Source organism: Candoia aspera, chromosome 3, assembly GCF_035149785.1.
Source record: "Candoia aspera isolate rCanAsp1 chromosome 3, rCanAsp1.hap2, whole genome shotgun sequence".
Taxonomy (NCBI): Eukaryota; Metazoa; Chordata; class Lepidosauria; order Squamata; family Boidae; genus Candoia; species Candoia aspera.
Window position 1 is genome coordinate 154426751 of NC_086155.1, and position 25200 is coordinate 154451950.

The 25200-nt window shown below is 37.0% G+C and overlaps 1 protein-coding gene across 4 annotated transcripts in view; it reads right to left on the minus strand.

The window, feature by feature from the left end:
* The window catches only part of CDH7 (cadherin 7), a 106210-nt gene extending 87369 nt beyond the window's left edge, over window positions 1-18841 (minus strand). For 3 of the 4 annotated variants that reach the window (XM_063299057.1, XM_063299058.1, XM_063299059.1), the window contains exon 1: window positions 18632-18841. In XM_063299057.1, coding sequence (XP_063155127.1) covers window positions 18632-18841 — 210 coding nt within the window. The remainder of the gene's footprint in view (window positions 1-18631) is intronic. The other variant, XM_063299060.1, reaches the window with a different exon arrangement.
* Window positions 18842-25200: the final 6359 nt, after the last annotated feature.

The window sequence follows — 25200 nt, forward strand, 5'->3', positions numbered from 1 at the left end:
GTGTGGGGTGGAAGGACTAAGAGCTGTATTAAATGATTTATTAGATCCTTACATACTACAGGATTTTAATGTTCAGTTACACAACTGAGCAGCATAACTTATTAACAAGGATGAGTCATTAATAAATAATTTTTCTCTTAATATAGTAGAGAATTAACTACCTATCTTCTTACCTGATAAAGATGTATAATTCTATTCTGACATAAATATTCATGTCAGTTATTTTATGTCTTATAATTATGGTCAAGATAGAGGGCTTTTTTTCCCTTTCATGTTAGGTCTTTCTAAGAACAAAACAGCAACCCAACATTTCTTTTCATACTAAAAGGATTGAAACTTCTGCCCTAAAACATTCGAATTCTACAATTAGATTCTCAAATTCTGAGATAATGAAATAAATTTTGTTTAAAATGAATTGACTAGATTTCTATTAATGTATTTCCAAAACATACATATAAACATACATGTATTCACATTATTTTGTAAAGCAGGCCATTTGTTCTAATTAGTTATCATAAGATGGATAAAGAGAATTTAGACATAAAATAGCAAAGCAGGAAAATTAAAACTACAAAGATATAAATAGTGGGCAACACATAATCAACATACATCAGACAAAATCTAGAGATTATTAAGATCATTAGTGCTAAGAACAACTCAAGGAATTTAAAAGTAGAGCTCACTTCCTAGTAAACATGAACAGGCTGTGAAATGTATTAACATCAAAAAGCCTTCTACCCTTAATTTCTGTGACATGGAATTTAATGTTTGATTGTCCATTTAAATAAATCACAAGCTTGCAGCTCAGCCTCACTAAATTCAGTGAAGGTTACTCACAAATAGAGGAAAGTAGCACACTTACCTAAGTACTGAGGGAAGACACATTACAGCTGTATTCAGGATGTGGGCCAAAGCAAAAAAGAGTACAAAAATCATCAGAATTCCTCCTACCTCTTCACTGTTGTTGGCAGTTTTATTGTCTCATAATAGTTCAGAGTAATAACATAATGAAATTTTACTGGGAATTCTGAAGAAAATAAATGGAAGCTCTCCCTCCAAATCTCGCCTACCTAAAGTGATGCTAATGCTGTGGATGACTTTCCTCAGAACGCCTCTTCAGATGATGCTACATTGTGACACAGCATTCTTACAGAGGCATTATGGGAGGCTGAATATGGTAGCCACTCCTGGAGAAGCATTGCTGAGTTTTGAACTGTGTGCAAAAAATGCAAGACAAGAGAAAAAGCTTTTATTTTATTCTATTGTCCTGGTCCTCACTGAATTTGGAGCCAAGTTGTGATAAATTACGTCTAGTCTGATCGCATATACTGTACATTCCCTGAACAGAAGTTACATAATTACTACATGCTATATAGGACTTTGACACACTCTATATGCTAAGAGTAGGCTGCATAGGAGCATTTCCAATGCCATTTGGCTCCCATGTTGTCCCCTTCCATGATTAGGACCGACTGCTGCATTTGCTGATATGCAGTATATTTTAAACATGCTGTAGTTTCTATATGAATACACTATGTCCTATTCTTTTCTCTATTTCCTTTACCTCAGCATTAATTTCTAAGCTTGCTTAGTGTAGGACAGAGGTTCTTCAAGGTTACATCACATTAGATATAACAGAAGCCCTTTCAGCAAAACATTTCTTCTCAAAAAAAGTGCTTAAGCATACAGTTTGCCACAATTCAGCAAGGCAAATGGCCCCTCAAGAAGATGTACAAAATGGATAGGAAAGTTATCACACCCAGAAGGCTTCTTTCGTTTTGGTATTTGTTCATTAGATTTATTTCCTGCCTTTCCTCCAGGACTTCAAAACAGCATCTGTAACACTCTCTCCTTCCAGAGTCTCCTTAAAAGAACTCTATGAGGTCAGCTGGGCTAAAGTCACCTAAGAAGCTTCTGTGGCTGAAGCTGGACTTGAACCAAAGTCTCCCTGGTCCAACAACTTGCCACTACACTAAACTGGCTTAAGTGTCTTAGCAATAAAAGCATGGAGGAAAACTGGGGAAATTATGCAAATAAGTAAAGAATTAAAGAAGAAATAAATAAGCAAGCAAGCAAGCAAAGGGATCAATAGCAACAAAATAGATGAAATGATGTTATTATACGTCCTCAGACAGTGGCACTGATGCCTTTGTGATTATGTAAGTCCTCATTAGTGCAAAAAATGTTGACAAAAAAAAGAAAAGAGTTGCTTGAAATACCCACATCCATGTAGGTTGGAGAACAGTTTTTTCCAAATTTTTGAAGGGGTATATGCAAGGGTTTTCATGTCTTGACTAAGGAAGACATTCAAAAACGAAAACAAAGAAAACAAAAACCAGGATTCTTTTAAAATATATGCCCATTTTCTCATAGCCATATTTTCCAGAATGTATTTCTGTAAAACATAATGAATGGATGTCACAAATCCATGACAGATTCATGATTTCCTATTTCATCATCCAGAAGTCCTATTCTCTAAAACAACTCAAGGATCAGAAATAAACTTATTCTCTTTCCTTGATTTGACAAATTAGGTGGAATTTGGAAATGTCTGTTCTTCAACTATGTGGCAAGATTGCAGAATGCACACAAGAGTGAATGTTTCCTATCTTGTGTTTTGGTTTCTCTGATTGTGGTGCACTTCACAATCATTTTTTAATGCTGAACAATGATTTTCTAGTTTCTTTCGGCTCAGAAAATAATTGAGAGAAAGCCAGAAATAGCTGTGTCCACTAACTTTGTGTATTCCTTAGGTTGCAGTATTTCTATACTACCCCAATCTATCAACTCTGGGCAATGCACAAAATTATCAATACAATGACTATCAACTAAGAACCCTTTCCTAAGCCCCACGAAAATATATCAAATGAAATAAAACTAAATGGTCACCCACTATTTCTCATTAGCAAAAAAAGTCCTTTGAAAAAGTACCTTCTGGAGCAACAGGAGAAGTGGCCAAATATATCTTTGGGGCAGCATGTTCATAGAATGGAAGCCATCAAGAAGATAATCATAAAATGCTACTTAAACAGGCTATTTTTCAGCCTCCTCCATATATCCCAGGTGATGATAACAATGATGATAATTAATAGTCCTAATCCTCCCAATAACTGAGGTTCTCTGATAGGTAACACAATTATTTAAATGATTAAAAACAGGAAAAGAGCAAAGTGGCATAAGACAAATAAAGTATTAAAAACACTGTCCCAGGATAATGTTATCTGAGTACGTTAATACTTGAGAGTGAATTGTAATTCTCCCAACCACTATCTCATTTAAATTTCTATTCCATTAATTATAATTCTGAAGTGGTAACCTGATACTAAGAAATTGGGTAATAAATTGGGATAAAAAAGCTGGGGTCAAGGTTTGCAAAAGCAGACGGAGATAACTACACACAGGAGCTAAAATGCAAGCATCCAGAATGAACTGAGTATATATAGAACACATAATTGTTACCAACAGGTAGAAATAATAAAGTATCAGAGGTGTCCTCTATCATAGAACAGTTCAGTGAACAGAAACAGTAGAATCATGTTCTATTCACGCAACATATTCTCAGGAGCTTTTTTGCATTGCCCTGTTGATGGCCCTCACTGCTATCAACTCTGCAATACCAGACACTCCCTCTGAGCCAATTAGATTTGCCTCTCTTCAGCAAAACAGTTCAGAGGTGCAAAAATTCAGCTGGCACCATATCCCTTTTCATTACAAGAGAAAGAAGTCCCCTCCCCTCTTGAAATCAATTTAAGAAATCGAATGAAATAATATTAAGAGAGGAAGAGAGAGAGAGAAGGAAGATAGCCAAGTAATGGGAAAGGAAGGAAGGAAGAGTCCCAGTCATGGGAAACCACCAGCTCCACAACTCCAGTGTTAACGCTGCAAAGCTTTTTTTGCAGCAGAGATGCTGGAGGCGAACAAGAAGTTAATCTGCTTGGTTGTAGGAACTGCTGAAGGCCTATGTTATTGTGAGAGCACAGGGGCACACACTGATCCTGGATTGGCACAAGCCAAACATGTGCAGGGGCTGAAGATTAATTCACTCATTTTCATACCTTTCTCATTTAGCAGTTTCAGCCCCCTGCCTTTTAGATAATTTAAGGTATTGCAGCAAATAGACCACACCAGGTGTCATACGCAATAATATGGCAGCTGTTCTAGCATTCCATTTCCTTTTAGCAGTTCCATAATAGCTCCAAAACACATGCTTTAAACCAGTCTAAATAAATGTTTTATGTTTCAATTTGGTTTAGTGCCTGTCATTAAGATAAGCTCTTCCAAATAAAAAAATATGATATGATTTAAGAATATTTCTTATGTCTGCCTCTAGGAGCATGAACTACAGAAAGAAGATGCATGCTCAAGTTGCATTTTGATGTGAAATTACCCAGTTTCCATTCTCAAACTGAAATGCAGCTGTGCAACAAAACCCTCATGTTTCCAAATTTTAGAATGCGGTTTGTAACTCAAAAAATGAGCAGAGAAACATAAGGAATGGAGCCATAACATGCACTGGAAATCAACCAGAACCAAAACTGAGAGCCTCGGCTATTGCTGTTATAAGCAAGATACACAAACTTGAAATTCTTGGAAAAGAGGCTGGGAAGGGAATATGCAGTCCTGATGAGTCACCTAGACAAGTGGGAGGAAGAGACCTTGTCGAACTGAAGAGAGGGAAAACCAAAAGTCTCAAAATAATAATGTGTATGCACACCGTCAGTCTTCAGTGCCATCAGGCACACTCACAGACTTTTTGAAACCTTCCTAGAGAGAAGGTTTGTGATCCCATTATGCTGTTAAATATGCATAGTGCTAAACACACATAATCTCCTCCATATAACTAAATGAAATCTATTCACTTAACAAAGCACCTTGAAGCATTTACAGTGCAAATGAAGACATTAAAGGATGAGACAGCTCTGCATTAGCTCTTCTCCCTTCACCTAAATCAGTAAAAATGGTATGAGTTTGTATCTTGCTATGCCCTTCTCCCAGCATTTCCTGTAAGTTAGCCATGATTGTTAATTGCTGGTGTTATAGTGGATTTATGTTCCATTAACGACTCAATAGTGAGAAATTATAGAAATCACTTGTGCTGTTATATTTTGGTCCTGTGGGTTTGCTGAATCTTCATTAACATTCAAATTGTGCTGTCTGAGCAATTCTTGAAACAGCTCTGAGTCTGCTAGAAACATTTCTGGCTTCATACAGACTATCTGCTGCTGAGAAGGTGAGATTTACATACAGACTCACTTGATTAGATTCTGTAAGTCAAACTCATCTTATCCTACAAAATATTTGATGGAGGATATATCATTTCAGCACATACAAAGGTTTCTAAACACCACTGATTGAACGTTTTTTTTCTAATCATCCATAGTTGTCTCTTTCTATCTTCTCCTCTGAATGAAATGAACTCTAGTTAAATACAATGAGCTCCACCTACACCAGGGGCTCTTTCATTTAAAGTGAAAGAATGTATTCAAAGTGACAGGTAGAGAACTAGCTATTTACATTAGTTATTCCACTAACAGCAAACTAAATCATATTCTTTCCTTTCTCTCCTACCTACCTCAAATCTATCTTCATTGTATTTTTGCTAATGTGCCTACCATATGGGGTCTATCATCAGCCATCTCCTAGAAGAAACTGCCATTATAACTTCCAAATCCTGTCCCACTTGAAAAATATAATGTCGTAGACTCAATTTCTCTCTAAACATGTGTTGTTTGTCGGTACAGAAACCAAAGTTGATAGCACTTGCCCCAGTCATGGTGAATGATCATTCTGAGGTTTCTTTTGACACAGTGTGTAAATGTTTTCACCAGATTGTTTAAGCCATCTCCAATCCTAATTGAACCAATTTGCAAATCTCATCCTGCCAGAAATGCTTATCCTTTTTATCCATGTGGACTATCTGAGCACAGTCTTATTACTATGACTACGAAACATAAGGTAAATAGTTTGCAGGCCTTCCATTGCCCTATCTCACATGCCCATTTTAAAGCTTTCTGCCTCCAAGATATCTCAGAAAGCTCTTACGTAAAGCACTACTGTTGCATTGATTGGCCTTCTGTCAATACCTATAGCTTGTTTTATAAATGCATCATGTTTATACACTAAAGTGCATAACTAGTCTTTTACTTTTTTTAGAATAGTTGATTTATTTTATACCCCTTTTTCCCAATTATCTTGAAAGAGCAATATGTTATTTATATGCATTTTTGGTTCAAGGAAAGATCAACGGGAATTTTGCCAATGACTTCAAGTGTTCAGTTTGCACCCATTATGACTAAAACACTCAAATCTAAATGAGCAGGCAATCCAGTCCTCTAGATACTTTTTGGAAGTTCATCTACTAAGATCGATGGGTGTGCTGTAGTTCCTCTGAAGTACTTGTGTATTCTGAATTGACTGAAATTTATAAAAAGGCTTTAAATGGAGCCTGAAAAAAAATTCAGTGTAGAAGTTTAACATGCATAACTGTAGCCAAGTCTATCAACAGAAGTTCATATTTGATGTACCAGCCTTCATACCTTGGTTCATACCCTGCAAGCCACTTGGCCTTCAGAGGTAATGCTGTGTCTACTAGCATTTTCAGCTGGGTTCTGGATGCAGAGGGCAATTCCACCAGGTATAGACAGTTCACTGGTAGATGAATGAACAGTTGCCAGTAACTCTTCTTGATAGACAGCTTCAGTTTATCACCACTTCCTCAGTCCATTAATAAAGCTAAACAAAGTTCGAGTATTCTATAGTGCAAATGTAGAATGCTGTACTTAGTATTGCATAACTCTCTTGGAGGTACCAAAAAATAATTTTATGATTATAATATTATATCAGTACAAGTTCCTGATGATACATATTAAATAACAGAGATTATGTCTTTTTAAAATATGTTCTATTCTTTTGCAGCAGTGATGTACTGGCACAAAAATCAGAGTATTTTCATTTATCAGCACAGCATCCTGTTATGTGTTGCCTGTGTGTAAGAACCCATGGAGTTGTCCACTTTAACTTGCAGAATAGATGCTAGACAGCTGTACTAGTAACATAAACCACAATTCTAAAAAAAAAGTGAGGGTTTTTTTTTTTTTTTGCAAATTTACTGTGTTGGCTGGCATTTCCTTCAGGATAGTCCAATAAAATTTCTTAATCTGTATTCACACCAAACACTGTTTTATTAACTGATTCTAAATGCCAGCCTCCCCAGACCCAGCCAGTTTTGTAAAAACTTTATTTTCAATTATCATACATTACAACTGGTAATAAAAATTCAGCAAACAAGGTTATAAATGGCTGCTGATGGAATTATGAGAGGTGAGAGAAAGAGGGTAGGGATGCAAGAGCACACTTCCTTCAACTTTTACTTCTCTTAGCACCCCTGGACAACAATAAACTGAGACCCAACAATAAAGCAAGAAACAAGGATGGTCCTACGGAGAGTGGCAATAGCTTTATGATAGATGACAAGTGTTTCTTAAACTTTTTTTCCCTGAGGACCTCTTCCCACTTTTAAAAATTATGGAGGACTCCAAAGGGCCTTTTGTTTGTATGGATTATATTTATCAATATTTATCATATTAAAAATTAAAATTGATGCATTTGCCGCTGTTACTGCTTCTCACAATTGTTTGATGGGATTTTAATATTATATTATTTTTCAACAAAACTAAATGGATCAGTACAACCAGAGATATGTCGGTATACCATCGGAAGATGAGACCCCCAGGTCGGAAGATGGTCAAAATGCTACTGGGGAGGAACAGAGGATGAGCTCAACTAGCCCCAGTCGTGATGACGCAGCTAGCTCAAAGCCGAAAGGACGGCTAGCGGCCGACGGTGCTGGTGGTGAACGGTGAATCCGATGTTCTAAGGATCAACACACCATTGGAACCTGGAATGTAAGATCTATGAGCCAGGGCAAATTGGATGTAGTTATTGGTGAGATGTCAAGATTAAAGATAGACATTCTGGGCGTCAGTGAACTGAAATGGACTGGAATGGGCCACTTCACATCAAATGACCACCAGATCTACTACTGTGGACAAGAGGACCACAGAAGAAATGGAGTAGCCTTCATAATTAATAGTAAAGTGGCTAAAGCAGTGCTTGGATACAACCCCAAAAACGACAGAATGATCTCAATTCGAATTCAGGGCAAGCCATCTAACATCACAGTGATCCAAATATACGCCCCAACCACAAATGCTGAAGAAGCTGAAGTAGAGCAGTTCTATGAGGATCTGCAGCACCTACTGGACAACACGCCTAAAAGAGATGTTATTTTCATCACAGGAGACTGGAATGCTAAGGTGGGCAGTCAAATGACACCTCGAATTACAGGTAAGTATGGCCTGGGAGAACAAAACGAAGCAGGACATAGGCTGATAGAATTTTGCCAAGACAATTCACTCTGCATAACAAACACTCTCTTCCAACAACCTAAGAGACGGCTTTACACATGGACTTCACCAGATGGACAACACCGAAATCAGATTGATTACATCCTTTGCAGCCAAAGGTGGCGGACATCTGTACAGTCGGTAAAAACTAGGCCTGGAGCTGACTGTAGTTCAGACCATGAACTTCTTCTTGCACAATTTAGGATCAGACTAAAGAGATTAGGGAAGACCCACAGATCAGCTAGATATGAGCTCACGAATATTCCTCAGGAATATGCAGTGGAGGTGAAGAATAGATTTAAGGGATTGGACTTAGTAGATAGGGTCCCGGAAGAACTCTGGACAGAAGTTGGCAGCATTGTTCAGGAGGCGGCAACAAAATACATCCCAAAGAAAGAGAAAACCAAGAAGGCAAAATGGCTGTCTGCTGAGACACTAGAAGTAGCTCAAGAAAGAAGGAAAGCAAAAGGCAACAGTGATAGGGGGAGATATGCCCAATTAAATGCAAAATTCCAGAGGTTAGCCAGAAGAGATAAGGAATTATTTTTAAACAAGCAATGCGCGGAAGTGGAAGAAGACAATAGAATAGGAAGGACAAGAGACCTCTTCCAGAAAATTAGAAACATTGGAGGTAAATTCCAGGCAAAAATGGGTATGATCAAAAACAAAGATGGCAAGGACCTAACAGAAGAAGAAGAGATCAAGAAAAGGTGGCAAGAATATACAGAAGACCTATATAGGAAGGATAACAATATCGGGGATAGCTTTGACGGTGTGGTCAGTGAGCTAGAGCCAGACATCCTGAAGAGTGAGGTTGAGTGGGCCTTAAGAAGCATTGCTAATAACAAGGCAGCAGGAGAAGACGGCATCCCAGCTGAACTGTTCAAAATCTTGCAAGATGATGCTGTCAAGGTAATGCATGCTATATGCCAGCAAATTTGGAAAACACAAGAATGGCCATCAGATTGGAAAAAATCAACTTATATCCCCATACCAAAAAAGGGAAACACTAAAGAATGTTCAAACTATCGAACAGTGGCACTCATTTCACATGCCAGTAAGGTAATGCTCAAGATCCTGCAAGGTAGACTTCAGCAGTTCATGGAGCGAGAATTGCCAGATGTACAGGCTGGGTTTAGAAAAGGCAGAGGAACTAGAGACCAAATTGCCAATATCCGCTGGATAATGGAAAAAGCCAGGGAGTTTCAGAAAAACATCTATTTCTGTTTTATTGACTATTCTAAAGCCTTTGACTGTGTGGACCATAACAAATTGTGGCAAGTTCTTAGTGGTATGGGGATACCAAGTCATCTTGTATGCCTCCTGAAGAATCTGTATAACGACCAAGTAGCAACAGTAAGAACAGACCACGGAACAACAGACTGGTTTAAGATTGGGAAAGGAGTACGGCAGGGCTGTATACTCTCACCCTACCTATTCAACTTGTATGCAGAACACATCATGCGACAAGCTGGTCTTGAGGAATCCAAGGCTGGAGTTAAAATCTCTGGAAGAAACATTAACAATCTCAGATATGCAGATGATACCACTTTGATGGCTGAAAGTGAAGAGGAACTGAGGAGCCTTATGATGAAGGTGAAAGAAGAAAGTGCAAAAGCTGGCTTGCAGCTAAACCTCAAAAAAACCAAGATTATGGCAACCAGCTTGATTGATAACTGGCAAATAGAGGGAGAAAATGTAGAAGCAGTGAAAGACTTTGTATTCCTAGGTGCAAAGATTACTGCAGATGCTGACTGCAGTCAGGAAATCAGAAGACGCTTAATCCTTGGGAGAAGAGCAATGACAAATCTCGATAAAATAGTTAAGAGCAGAAACATCACACTGACAACAAAGGCCCGCATAGTTAAAGCAATGGTGTTCCCTGTAGTAACATATGGCTGCGAGAGCTGGACCATAAGGAAGGCTGAGCGAAGGAAGATCGATGCTTTTGAACTGTGGTGTTGGAGGAAAATTCTGAGAGTGCCTTGGACTGCAAGAAGATCAAACCAGTCCATCCTCCAGGAAATAAAGCCAGACTGCTCACTTGAGGGAATGATATTAAAGGCAAAACTGAAATACTTTGGCCACATAATGAGAAGACAGGACACCCTGGAGAAGATGCTGATGCTAGGGAGAGTGGAAGGCAAAAGGAAGAGGGGCCGACCAAGGGCAAGATGGATGGATGATATTCTAGAGGTGATGGACTCGTCCCTGGGGGAGCTGGGGATGTTGACGACCGACAGGAAGCTCTGGCGTGGGCTGGTCCATGAAGTCACGAAGAGTCGGAAGCGACTAAACGAATAAACAACAACAATTTTTCAACATAAGCTGGAAAATAATTTTGATTTTGAGGATCTCTGAAAGGATCTTGGGGGACCCCCAGGGGTCCTAGGACTACATTTTAAGAAACATTGGTCTAGATGATACCCTACCATTTCTAAAAAAAAAAAAGGGGGGGGGGATCAACTTGTGTTAGGAAGACTTTGGCTGAGTCTGCCAAAAACTGCTATCAGAGTAGATAAGTCTAAACTAGCTGGACAATGGCCATGACACAGTTCCATCCATTCTTAGAAAACTGTTTCAAATCTTGGAACCAAATCAAATTAACTTTTTAATCAGTTACCTTTATTTTTGAATAGGGGCCCCAGATCTCACCTTTTAGCCAAGCAGTTTCAGAGTGTCTAATTTTTTTCACCCTGAATAACAGCACAATTGTAGCTCATAATTTAACCACAGGTGTCTGCTACAAGCTGTTATTATGTCACATGAGCCATGGATATCATCACATAAATGATGTAAATTGTGTAATTTCTGTCAATCATCTCAAATTATGTAATTCACATAATTTGCATGATGACATCATGTTGTGCATAAACTCACTAGTCCTTCCTTGCACCCCTGAATGCCCATGCACTTAATATGCCCCCCCCCCGAAATCTCCTTGAAATGATTGGGCTTTATAAATTAAAGGGCCACAGGTTGAATGTTTTTATAGTCCAAGTGAAAACAAAGATGCATCCACATTTGTTTTAAAGACCGCTAACTCTGAACTGCTAATATTAATATATCTGTTGTAAAGCATATTAATCTAATATGCTTGCCACACACAAAAAAACAATTTACATTATTTATTTATTATATATGTTTGTGAGATTTATATTCTGCCTTTCCTTCAGAGTTCAAGACAGCACACATGGGGATTGCTCTCATTTTATCCTTATACAACAAACCTGTGAGGTACAGGTTCTGAATTCCTTTAGTGAGGCGATGCAGAGAGACCTCACTCTATTTAATGAGATTGGGTGGGCAAATGTTCTTGGCAGAAGGCAGTCCAATAGATATCCAGGCCCTAAACCATGAAGGGCTTTAAAGGTAACAACTAGAATCTCAAGAGCTCAGCTTGGTAGTACCACAGCCTAATTAGGTGGTAGCATCTAGACAACCTTGGTGGATATCAAAAAAAAAGCTAAATAGGGTTGGACTCAATTAGTACTTGGATGGGAGACCACTAAATTGGGAAGTTTGGCTGGGGAGAGAACCCTTCCTCAAAGTACTATCCCAGAATTGTCTGTGCCTATTTGCTGCCATCTAGTGGTCATATAAAGGTTTGAAGCCCAGATTTAATAGCCCTACAGACTACAGCAGTTTTGCAACTTTAAAGAAGCTCAAAACTTTAATTCCAATTTTATATATATATATATATATATATATATATATATATATATATATATATGGAATTATAAATATATAGAGAGGAAAGAGATAAATATAGATATAAAAAAATCCTAAAGCGCATTGCAATAATTTTAATGGATATTTTTTAAATCAAACATTGCCTGACCCATGCAAAGCATTTTTCTAGGATAATATATTTTCCTATTCCCCTGTCCCCCAAACATACATATACACACACGTACCCTTGAATTTTCACTGTAGAATAATGAACAGATTTGATTTTGGATATGAATACTCTCAGATTCATCTCACCATTTTACTGTGCCATAGCCTAATATACCTTATAGTATTGCTGTGAAAATAATACCAAAACAAAATATTTGGTATACTGAGTAATGCTATAATATTCTGGATTACTCTGCTTATTCATAACATTTTTTTCTATACAAAATAAGTCTGTGATAGTTAACATTTCAGAAAATAAAACTGTAGTCCAAAATAATATTCTAGGGACTAATTCTAACTAAACTCAGAATACATAAATATGTTTACTTATACTTAAGGTATAATATACTTACCTGTTTAAAAAAAGACATGCAATCAATCATTACTAATGCACAAATCAGTATTAATGAACAGTGTAATACTAAAATAGCTATAACCATCTTAACATAAAAATAAACAATGAAGCCAAGCAATGAAGGAGGCATAACTTTTAAAGGAAACAGCTTAAATTTCTACTTGGTACTGAAAATGCAGAGACATGTATGTGTTTGCCCAGAATGTATTAACCCCGTATCTGTATTAAATACGTAATATTCCACACTATGAATCACTTACAGGTACATCAATATGCTCTAACAAGACTTGTACTGTACCTACCCTTTTCTGCATTCTCTAGTTATCTGCATCTATAGATTATTGATGAACTGAATTACAGTATCACTTAAATTACCCCAAATCACATTTTAAACTGCATTATATCAAGCTAAGTTGCACTGATTTTAAACAGAATTTAGTAAAAACAATATATATATTCATGGGCCCTCCAGTGCATACTCAGAATATACTAGATTTCTTTTTTAAAAAATACTATTTAGAAGCATGAAGATGGAAGGTAGGTAGGACAAAAGAGAAAACCATTAGCCTACTGTTTTCAACAGGAAGAAAAATGGTATGCTTAATAACAATACAGTCAGTGGCATTTGTATTTTGAGAATACAGCACCATGGACAGCAGTCTCCACTAGAATAAGCACACTCGTGCAGGGGTTTTCAAACTTTTTCAGGCTAGATAGCATGTTAGTAAAGAGGGGGGAAATCCTGGTACCCCTGATTAGGAGCAATGGTTCTAGTGAAAGGAAATTAGCTGCATTCAAGTTTTGTTTTGTTTTGTTTTTTTCCCGGCCTTTCCTGCATTCTTGTGAAATCCTAGGGTTCCATGAAACAATTTTAAAATCCCTGTACTAGACAATTGTGACTGTCTTTCCCCTCTGCCCAAAGAAATGCTCAGCCTTTTGAGTTTTCCATTCCAGGGTGGCCCATATAAGAAACAGACATGTTCCTTTTATGAACCAAAGGCAACCAGTGGCTTTCAGTAGTCCAGTAACTGGACTACAATTACTAACAGCAAGGCCAATGTTTAGGTGTTGAAGAGTTCTAACCAATATCTAACCAGTTTCTAGGTAAAATAATGTGCTTCATGGATTCTAAAATATCTTTGGCCATTATCTGTTTTTTTTTAAACTGGGAAAGATAAAATCATTAAGATTAAATGATGTTTAGACCAATGGTCAGTGGATTCTCAGGAGACAGGATTAAAAATATGGAAGCAGTAGGTTGAATTACTAGAAGTAAAGTTGGTAGTTTTGGCAATCCCTTCTTGGCTAAGCATTGGATTGTGTGAGATACCTTTTATTGACCAGAGTTGTATTTAGGATCGTTGAGAAGGGGAGTGGCTGGAAAGGGCATCATGAATGCATATGGTGTAAAGAGAGTGAAGACATTTCATGTATATGAAGGGCAAGGTTTTAAACTTGCATTTTCTTTATTTTAGGTAAGTTTATTTTAGGCTCATTGTTGTTATCTTCATATTTATCCTGCTATAAAATTGTAGGAAACTGAAACTTGGTGATGCAATTGATGGGGTTGTGAAGGCCATATAAAAGGGTTCAGTGGCCACTTACTGACCAGGGTTAGTAGGTTGCTTACCCTCCAAAATACCAAGAGTATAGCTATCTTAAAGGACTGCATAGGTCCAGTAATGGCAACTATATGTTCAATTGAATTGAATGTATATCCTTTCATTACAAATCCATCAGTAACATCCTCACCAAAACAAAAAACAAAAAAACCCTCAAGTCAATAACTTAACCCATCAATCAAGTTGTTCCCCCTTCACTAAAAATAGTAAAAAATGGTAAGTTAAGGCAGTGTATATTGAATAAATAAGAATACATTCCCCTTCCCCTCCTCATAGAGGGGCTTAAGCTTTCTAGGCAAAAGAGATATGTTCTATCTGAGCAAAAAATTGCAAAGATAGATCTGTTCAATGAAATGTTTTACAGAAATTGCACCTGACTTTGTATGAAAATGAACTATGAGTCTTTAATATTATAATTGTAATGCAAGACAGTTGGCAGCTTTGTAGTGGCTTTATACTTGAGGAAAAAAAGACAAAAATCCATAATTAGGTCCAATATCTCAGTACTTTCATTTATCATGTTTTATCAGTACAAAATAAAAAAATAAAAAAAATCATGTTCTGAATCTCAAAAGAGATGTTTTAGCCTGAATGAAAAAATTCCTTATATCTACTGTAGATATGTCTATACTGTAGATGATATCTGTATCATCTATATCTACAGTATATCTATACATGTGTGTCTGCACACAAACAAATCCATATATACATAGTCAGGCAAAGCAATTCTAATACCCAGATTCACTGGCTATGAGATTTAAAGTGGGGATGATGTTGCTCCCCACTCATTTGTTTAATTGGGTTCTCTTTATCTTGTTTTAGGACTCATGTGGAAAATAGATCACACTTTAGAAAATATTTATGCAGAAATATTTAAAATTCAAAAGGGTTCACAAAACATTTAAGCACCACTGTAACCAATGCTGTACTTTTATTTAACTTATTATTTCTTCAAGTCTCAGTGTCCTCAGCTGTTCCCACAATGGATCCTATGCAACATAATTTTACCATTTTACTTCCTTATTTTACCTTGTTTTGTCCAAACCCCACAAACATTATCACTGAAAAGTTTCATATGTTAGATGAATATGGAAAAATGCACTGTCAGTTTATTGTCAGTTTATTACTACCTCCTAGTTGGTGGGTAGGTTGGAAGGTATTCTCTAGATTAGAGGTCCTAGCTTGCATAGGAAAATGTGAATGTTCTTGGAGTAAAACAGGGCTTTGGCTGCATTTCTGGCATACTGGCCAAAATGTGTCCCACCTGACTGATATTGACGTTACTGTTAGTAGGGAATGTGGCATGTGCCACACATGTGACTAAGGAAGGTAACTTGGTCCACTTCTTATCTATATTATATGAAAGACTTTATGGATCAAAGCCAAAACGAGCAGAGAGAACAATATCTATGAGCCAAATTAATAGCGATCGTATTTCCTTCCCTGTTTTTTATTTCAAGTCTTTAATTTCTTTTCCTTCCCATTTCTTACTCCTTTCCTGAAATTTGTATGACGTTGCTTAATCTGAAAGCCAATAGCATGATTGGTTAGTGAGTTCCATGCTGATCATGGTGGGTTTTATCTTTTTCTGTATAGGAATAATCTTACTAGTTACCATTATAATCAATCCTTTTTAGTAACTAGGAAAAGAAAGGCTTGTTGCTAGAGATGGATGGGGTGAGGAATTTCTCTGTCCCCTTCTTACAGGATAAGATACAGGAGTAGGTAGGTAAACAGAATGCTACCCAAACTATCTTCAAACCATTCACAATTTTTCCAATGTCCCTAATCAGTCTGTCACTAAAGAGCTACAGACTAGAGCTATAACAGATAGCCTGGACTAGTTACGTATAATCACAATCAAAGTCTTTGGAAAGAACAGACCATATGCCTTACAGGGAAAGTAATGGCCTAGAGCAGGGTTTCCCAACCAGGGTTCCATGGAACCCTAGGGTTCTGCGAGAGGTCATTAGGGGTTCCCTGGGAGATCATGATTTATTTTAAAAAATTATTTCAAATTTGGGCAACTTCACGTTAAAGAGGTAAGTTTCATTCCTTTTTTTTTCAGGTTAAGAGCATGGTTAATGCATATACACAGGCCTATCTATGAAACAAATATAATAATTTTGTATCTTCTGGCCTATATTTGAGCCTGAATGTGCAGGGGTTCCCCGAGGCCTGAAAAATAGTTCAAGGGTTCCTCCAGGGTCAAAAGGTTGAGAAAGGCTGCCCTAGAGTATAGTATATTGACACAGGCCTGAAAGCATTTTACAGCTGTGAAAGCTTGCAGGAGGAGTCAGAGAAGTTGAATAAGTATCTGAACTGCAGGCTTGATGAGGGTACTAATGAGCATTTGGTATCTTGGGAAGAAGATATGCTTAAAAGCAAAGGGGAAAAGTTACTTACGACATGGATTCCATAATTATTAACTTTAGGGCAGAACAGTAAATTTTGAGCCAAGGGGAAAAATGACATAAATCCCAGTTGTTAGAATTGCAACATTTGCAGGAATAAGACATTATGGAACCAAGCACTAAAACTATAGGTAGCTATAACTAGGGCATAGGGTGCTATAAAATTTTCTTCACAATCGTTTTGAATTTGCTTTCAAACTGTAAAGAGCTGCCTTGTTATTTGGGCCAAGGCTACTCTGAAGGCATATGTGAGACCTGAACAAAATGAAGACCTCAGCTAGTGTACTCCATTCCTCTTCCACACATCCAGTTTTGCATTCTCCCCTCCCCAAATCGTCATTCCACAGCCATTGATCATGCCAGGCATTTATGAGTTGTCTGGGAATTTTAATGTTTTCCTTGAAAGTGTCTTTCCCCACACAGAGATTTTGGATTCCACATTCTCCCTTGCAAATTCTTCTCTCTATTTTAGGTACATCAGCAGTGGTACTCACGCATCTAAATACCAAACCTAAATGGAAAAAGGAGCAAGTCAAGCTTAGGACAGCCATAAAATTCAGACTTGGAACTGGATCTAATCTTCATGGTGGACATATTGAACTGTTTTAGTTTACTTATTATAGATTTCTGCTGATGTTGTGAATTGGTTAATAGGTTGCTGCAATAATGTCATCTGATTAGAAACCCATTTATCATTCAGCTTGTTTAGGTTCCAAATTTTCTTTTATGGTGCTGTACTTTGCTTGCTCATTTATTTGGAAATGTAGAATAACAGCAAAAACTATTGAAATGCAAAACTCATAGCTTTGGAATTGTTATCAGTACCAAAGCCAAAAGGAAATAGATTAAAGAACATTAGGGTTGCAGGCTTAAGCAATCAAACAAAATATGGACATTGTCATACTATGGTTCCATGTACCCTGCTTACCTATGTACATTTATACATTTCCACATATGTTTTACACAACCTCAAACCCATGTGCATGGAATCTTAGAATACTGTGCCCTCTTATTTGTATGCCAAACAACCCTTGCTTATGTACAAAAAGCATCAAGAAATCAATTTCACCTCAGAAGGGGGTTGCATCTAGCTGACTCTGAGTAATCTACAAAATTAAGCAGGGTTGGTTCTGGTTAGTAATTGGATGGCCACCATCAGGAAATCCCAATGCCATAGAATAAGTTGGGGACTTGGCAAAAACATTCCCAAGGAAGGTAAATGGCAACCACTTCCATATCAGAGCATGAAAATTATATAGATGTACCATGTAGATCACCAGGAGTCAAGCTTGACTCAAAGGTGACTCTACTTAATCCATTTTTAGCCAGCATTTTCTACAATAATAACAAACATGTATAACTAATCTGCTCCCAGTGCACCAATCATTGCCAGCTATTGCTAGCATATAATCAACTAAATGAGCTCAGCTATTAAATCTTCCCTTCATTATTTGACTCAGTGTGGTTCACACTGCAGTCTACCCACAAGTAGTTTTTTTCTTTAGCTGTTGAAATTTCAGGAACAATCCATGGCACCCAGAGGTTATGGCTCTATTCCCTGAGCACTGCTTGTATGCAGTGTTACAGTTCTCCAAGACAGTGCACCTCTGGGACCATATAGGAGCATAAGCACCCTTGTAATGGCTAAACATTCGGGGACATAAAAGTCATACTGTCAGCTACTTTTCGAATTAAAAATTCTTAAAGATGCCCACAAATAAAAGAATTGCTTAAAATTGCAATCCTTGTATTATCAGTCTCCTACAGCTTTGTCCATCCTGGGTTCTGAGTAGGAATTTTGGGAGTTGTAGCCCACTGACAGCAAGATGATAGCAGGCTGAGGATGGCAGTCTACTAATACAATTCAAAATCACATTATAATGGTTTTCATTAGGCAAGGAGTTGTGTCATCTGAAATCTGATCAGTTCTCCTACCTTTCCTACATAAAGCGGATCGGTTCCCATGTATTCCTCCAATACAAAGAACTGATTCCACACCCAGCTGCGTTTGGTTCGTGGTCTCCCAGGTTGGAAGTAGGGCTTTGATCTGGATCTTGGCAGTTCTGCTTGGCTCATCCCAGAAAGACAGAGGAAAAGAGCTATTATCTGCAAAAAATGGCAGAACTCTACTTTGCCTAATTTCATTTTGCTTCTTCTCCCTGTGCAAGGAAAAAAATAAAATAACAACAAAACAAAACAAAACAAAACCAACGAATGAAAGGAACTTGAGAAAAGAGCAGGCAAAGTTCCACTTGGCTTAGCAGGGCATCTGCTGGGATTCCAGAAGTAACAACTTGTGTTTGATTTAAAAAATCACTCTCCACTACTGAACAGTCTTCACAAGAAATACAGCGTAAGAAGTACCTATAAAAGAAAAGGGGAAAATAAAGACAAGAACTGTTGTCAGATACATTTCCTGAAAATTACATTTCTTTCAACTTTCATATGAGCTTCAACTCAACTTTTAATTTCATCAGTCAGAAAGGAGCTAGAGGTAATACTTTGACCTACCAAGTGCTTTTCCTTCAATTACACTAATACTTTTGAGTGGTGTTTCATATGTAAATACTATGGGTACAAGAAGGAAGACATGTCTGAACATAGCACTCAACCAACCACCCAGAACTGATGAGAAGTGCAGGAGCAGTGAGCAAATCTGTATAACCAAGTCTTCCTCTCTTGATTTCTTCCATTCATCAGAGCAGTCAAATTAAACAGAATCTATTGAGGAAGTCAAAGTGTCCAATTACATCCTAACCCTGGCCTCATAAATTGAGAAAGGGAAACAGATATCCATCCATTGCTTCAGACTTTTCCAAACAAAACTAAGCAGGAATAACTCAGATATTTATGCTTATGGTACATGGCTGTCTTTAATTCTACTAGCAAGTATCACCGTATGTTTTACATTAAAAGCCATCTATATACTGCCCTTAAGCTGTCGGTGGGGAATATCAGATACCAGTTTGCTGGTGCATAGTTGTATCATTTTCAAATGCCACTTTAGAGCTTGGTAGGTTGGAGAATGAAGACTCTATGGGCTTCTGTTTAAGACACTTTAGAAACTTTAGCTCAAGGTCCCTGAAATAGGTACTGATTCCTGGACTATGACATGGTACAGCAAATCAAGGCTGAAAAATAACATGTTCGTACATCAAAATGTAAGCATTGTTTTGTAGGTCTCAGTTTAAGACTTGATACTTCAGTTTCAAAAATAAGCATTACTCATCTCTTAATAGTTATGAACAACAGCCTGAAAACATGCAGACATTAAGTGTGATGAAGTAGAAGCAGTTTATTTTCCATAATTCCCCAGACTGCAGCATACTTATCAACTAAAAGGCACTGGGGAGAATAGTATTTATTTAATTTAGCTTAATTTACTAATGTATATTCCACCTTTCACCATAAAATGTATTCAAGAAATCATACAAGCAATAAAGTAAGACAAACAATAGAAACAAATAGTACATAATAAATATAATATCAAATATGAATGCATCCCAATTAAAAACAAATATTTCATGAAAAGGATCATTTTAAGAAGTCCTAAAAGCCACAGTATTGGTGAGATATAATTGCTGGACCCAGACCAGTTAATTAAATATAGTTCCCATTTAAATTATTATTTTCTTATCATTCATTTAAAACCTTTCTATACTGCCTATTACACTATGCATCTTAATAAAAATCAAATCTTAATTAACTGGGTAGACAGAATATAAATCAAATGATGGTGTAGAAATCAAGGCAGCTACCAGTGTGAAGACAGATGCCGTCATGCAAATGTTTAGAATCAGGCTGCTAGTCCTCTTGACTGACATACATACATACATACATACATACATACATACATACATACATACATTGCTACAATCAGACCTGTTTGGACCCTTTATTAAGAGTTAATACACTGAAAGTCAGGTGACCTGTTAATTTCCAGAAACTGGTTGATATTAAACTCCATTCCTAAAGAGTACCAAACTATATTCAATCATAAGACTTTGAAATTTCATAGCACAATACAATATACATAGTGGGTTACTCTCATCCTGTCACTTGTTCACAGCCTAACCTAATTCACAGAATTGTTGACAGAATAAGATGAGGGTAAAGTAGGAAACAAATAATACAATGCTAAGAATCACTAGATGAAAAGATGGTGGGAAATATAATGAACTGCATGCTGCTTCTTGGAACAATACCATCAGTTTTAATGACAACATGTTAATAATGCATGCCTCTTCTGTGGAATATTTATGATATACTTTGCAATACGTCACAGCTAGGCAACATGGTATGTCTTGACACAACACCCTGAAGATACTTCTCTTAAGAATTTTATTTTTTGTTTTAGATGTTTTAAAAATGCTTTTAATTAGGAATCAAAGAAAAATGAAAGTGGAAGTTGGTACCCAGTAAATCATCTACTTTCGGTATCATAGTTATTTATAGAAATGTCCCTATATCTGAAGCATTCTCAGTATGATTGCAAGCCAGTGTTTTCTTTTAAATAAAATACAATAAAATGTGTCTCAGAGAAGATGGAAAAGTTAGCTGGGGTGGTAGAGAGCATCTTGGGGGGCTACACTGGGTCCTGGAGAGCAATCTTCTGGTAAACATGGGTCTGTGAGAATCTATGCCTTCAGCAGCCACTTTTGAAAAGGGACTGATAACCGTCATGTTGTAAAACTACATGCTCTTAAAATTCCAAATGGCCCCATCGCCCCCAAAAATATTTTTCAGTGCTACAATAGAAATAGTAACTGAGATGTGAAAACTTCCGATAAACTGTTCAGAAACTGTTTGTTTTATGAAATAATGATTATGTGTTTCATCCTTAACTCAAAGCAGATACTGTCTTTCTTTCCTTCATGTCTTTCCTGTATCTTCTGCTAACAATCAATTTGACCTGTTGGAACTGGGGATCCAATCAGTTAAAAATGAAAATTGAGGCATATTCACATCCTGTACCTAACACCAAATGAATTAGTGAATGGCTCAACTGTTTAGAATCAAATGCCCTGTACCTTCAGCAGGATATTGAACTCCTGACCATAAATTTTCCCAAAGGTCAAAAAATAATTTGATTTTAAACATTCATCTCAGATAAAACATTCTGGTTTCAGGTACTGACAAAATTTGCTAGAAAACTGTTCTGTGCTAGGAAAATGTTTTTCATGGCTGGATAATGATTGATCAAAATGCAGATTTAAGTTACTGTAATTTGTCTAGTTTTTTACAACTGAACTTAACTTTTAAAACATCATTCAGATGGCAAATTTATATGGGAGTCTAGCGATATAAATTTCCCATGTTGTTTAGGGCTATTACATCTAAGCTGTAAAAATCCAGATGACAACTAGATGGCAACAAAGAAATAGGGGACACCTGAACTTACCATTTAAACCACTCTTATACTCATGCTGTGCTCCTGGATAGTATATATACATGTGTTTATGCACACGTGTGTGTGTGTATCTAATTATAATAATAATAATTGTTGTTGTTGTTGTTATTGTTATTTCTGAATCAATCCATTGCAGGATGAAAGCCTATGGGCCACACTGTACCATGCTGATCTAGTGGGGGTTGGTAGATGATTTTTGCCAGTTTAAGGCTGAAAGAGAGTAACTGGCCCAAAGTCATCCATCAGGCTTCTGTGCCTAAGGGAGGACTAGAATCAGGGTCTCCTGCTTCTAGGCCAACATCTTAACTATTACACCACAGTAATTCTCATATACATGTGCATACACACACATACACATATACAAACACACACATATACACAGACATGAATTATTATATATTCTAAATTAAAGCATCAAAATTCATATACTGTACATGCAGGCATAACAAAAAGTTTTTTTAAAAAATAATAATAACCCTTTCTTATTATTGGATGTCTTCCAAAGAGCTTTCTGATCCCCCTCCCATCCCTTAACATAACTGCTGTAAAAACACAATGTTTGTAATTCTTGGCTATAAGTCAAAGACTGCTGGTGCAACACCCAGCAGGTACATGCTTATCATATGTATTTCCAAGATTCCTTGTTCTCCATGTGCATTATATTTTTAATGTTCAGTTCCACCATTTTTCCCATTTTCCTATCATTTGAGACAGAAGGTTTTACTTCCAGCTCCCAAATAGTAACTTCTGACCTATAATGCAAAAGTTATATTGATTGTGCTATTGCACCACCAAGATAAAGGAGAAACCTAAAAAGGTACATGTCCTAATGGTAAGCATTGGATTAGTTGATGGGGTGTTCCTTTCTCTGCAGATAAGGAAGTTGTGACATCTATTATCTGCAGTGAAAATAAGACCTTAGGGTAATGTTTCTCAGCCTTGGCAACTTTAAGATGTGTGGACTTCAACTCCCAGAATTCCCCAGAAGTCCACACATCTTAAAGTTGCCAAGGTTGAGAAACACTGCCTTAGGGTCTTCTAGTATCTCTTTTTGGACATTTAGCAGTTGTTTGTATTTTTGCAGCACAGATACAGTAGCCTTAAATTTGTTTTTCAACATTTTGTGAGAAACCAAGCACAGAAAATAGAGGGCCCTAAGCATTAAAATCTGGCATGTACTGCAAACATATTTTATAACTGCAGTTTTCCTTTTAAAGTTAAAGCAAGCTTTCTCCACTTTGTGAAAGCAAGATATCAAGCAATTCTCAACTGTTTAACATGGAAATAAGAAGGAAATTAAAATACACATCAGGTCACATGCCACATGAAGGAAGAGGAATATATTCTAGGAAGCCACAATAAAATAATAATTCACCTCTGCCAACTTCCATATCAGTGAATTGGTGAGCTAGGAAACATCCTAGATGGTAAATGAATTTACCTCATGTATTTAATAACTGTCATCTGCCTTAAAAGCACACTTATGCTAACAACCCCTGGCTCTCTGCACAGTCCTTTCAGCTCTGCAGCTTCTGTGTAATACTTTCAGAACGGTATCCAGAGGGCAAAACCATAATGCAAATAAAAGCATTTCTGATTACAGAATCCATTTAATGTCTTTTACAGTAATCCCTTCTGAGGTACTTATTTGCCCCAGAAGGTATCTAGTTAAGGGGCTTGTGGAATAAACCAGAAAAAGGCAATGTTAACTAGGTGGCAGCAATTTAAAAGCACTCTCTTTAAAACACTGGTCTTTCTCTACAGGGTAGAAAAAGAATATCATCTAAAGATCCTCCAAATATCTAAAATATGACAATGGCTAGGAGGAAATGATGGGTCAAGATTTTGTTATAATACAATAAATGCAGCCAACTATTAATCCACATTCTACCAATTAGCCATCACAAAAATGTGATTTTTTTTTTACTTTCCATCATTTATTTTGAAAGCATTTGTTGACTCCTGAGATCGATTTTAGAAGCCCTCTAAAATAAGAGCTGAGCATAAGCATATAATTTGATCTAAAGCAAATTATCTCATATTAATGTTCTCTGAAACAATGATAAAACACTTTTACAACCTATTGAGCACTGGGTCCTCTGCCTATGACTTCAGTCTTTCTCAGACTGGTCTCCTGTAACTATCTCAGAAGTCTCAAAAATCACAACACAATTGAAAAGCGGCAAAATGATTACAGCAGTGGGGATTTCACTTTAGAAGAACACATGTGGATTCCCCTCTTGATCTCCTTACTTATCCATATTAACCATTCTTTGCAGATGCCTAAGTGTGGGACTAATCAATAATAGTTCCAATTTTTAGTGAAGGTGACAAGCTCATTCCAGTTACTTACCATAAAATCAGTCTACTAATCAGGACTAATAAACTGTATACTAGACAATATGAAACATATTGACTAACACAAGAGAAGGAGTTGTTGAAAAACAAGTTGGTTCTGGAACTAGACAGTCAACACTTGATCAATGCATCACATTGTACCATTTGGTAGGAAAATATTCCAGCTGCCCAAGAGGAACACTTTATGCTGCCCTTTTTGATTTAAAGGTGGCTTTAACTTGATCTCTAAAGTAAGAATTTAGAGGAAACTGTCAGAGTCCTCTATAGATCCATGTTTACCGAAGTTGGTTACAATGCTGCACAAGAACATCTATTCATAGCTAAGAGGTACCAATACTGCAGGTATATTCACTTCAGTTCCTATCTGAAGGGTGATAAACGAAGATGTATTCTTGCACTACTTACGTTTAACTTTTAGACTCATTCCTTAAAAAAAAAACTGTCTCAAAATAGGTTTCGTCCCCAAATGCTAGGCAACAACCCTATTTCCATTTTACTATATGCAGAGGATGCTGTAATCCTTTCATTAATCCATACTGGCCTTTGCTAAAGTCTGCAAGCCCTTGCAACATTCTCTTGTGGTGAAGAACTCAGCATCAACTATTCCAAAAGAAAAATGGTCATGTTTATTAACCCCAGTGCAAACTGCATCGTAAGTGGAAAATCAGTGGCATTCAGATAGAACAGAGCAAGATTTTTAAATACCAGGGAATCTGCTTTCAATCTTCCACTGTGT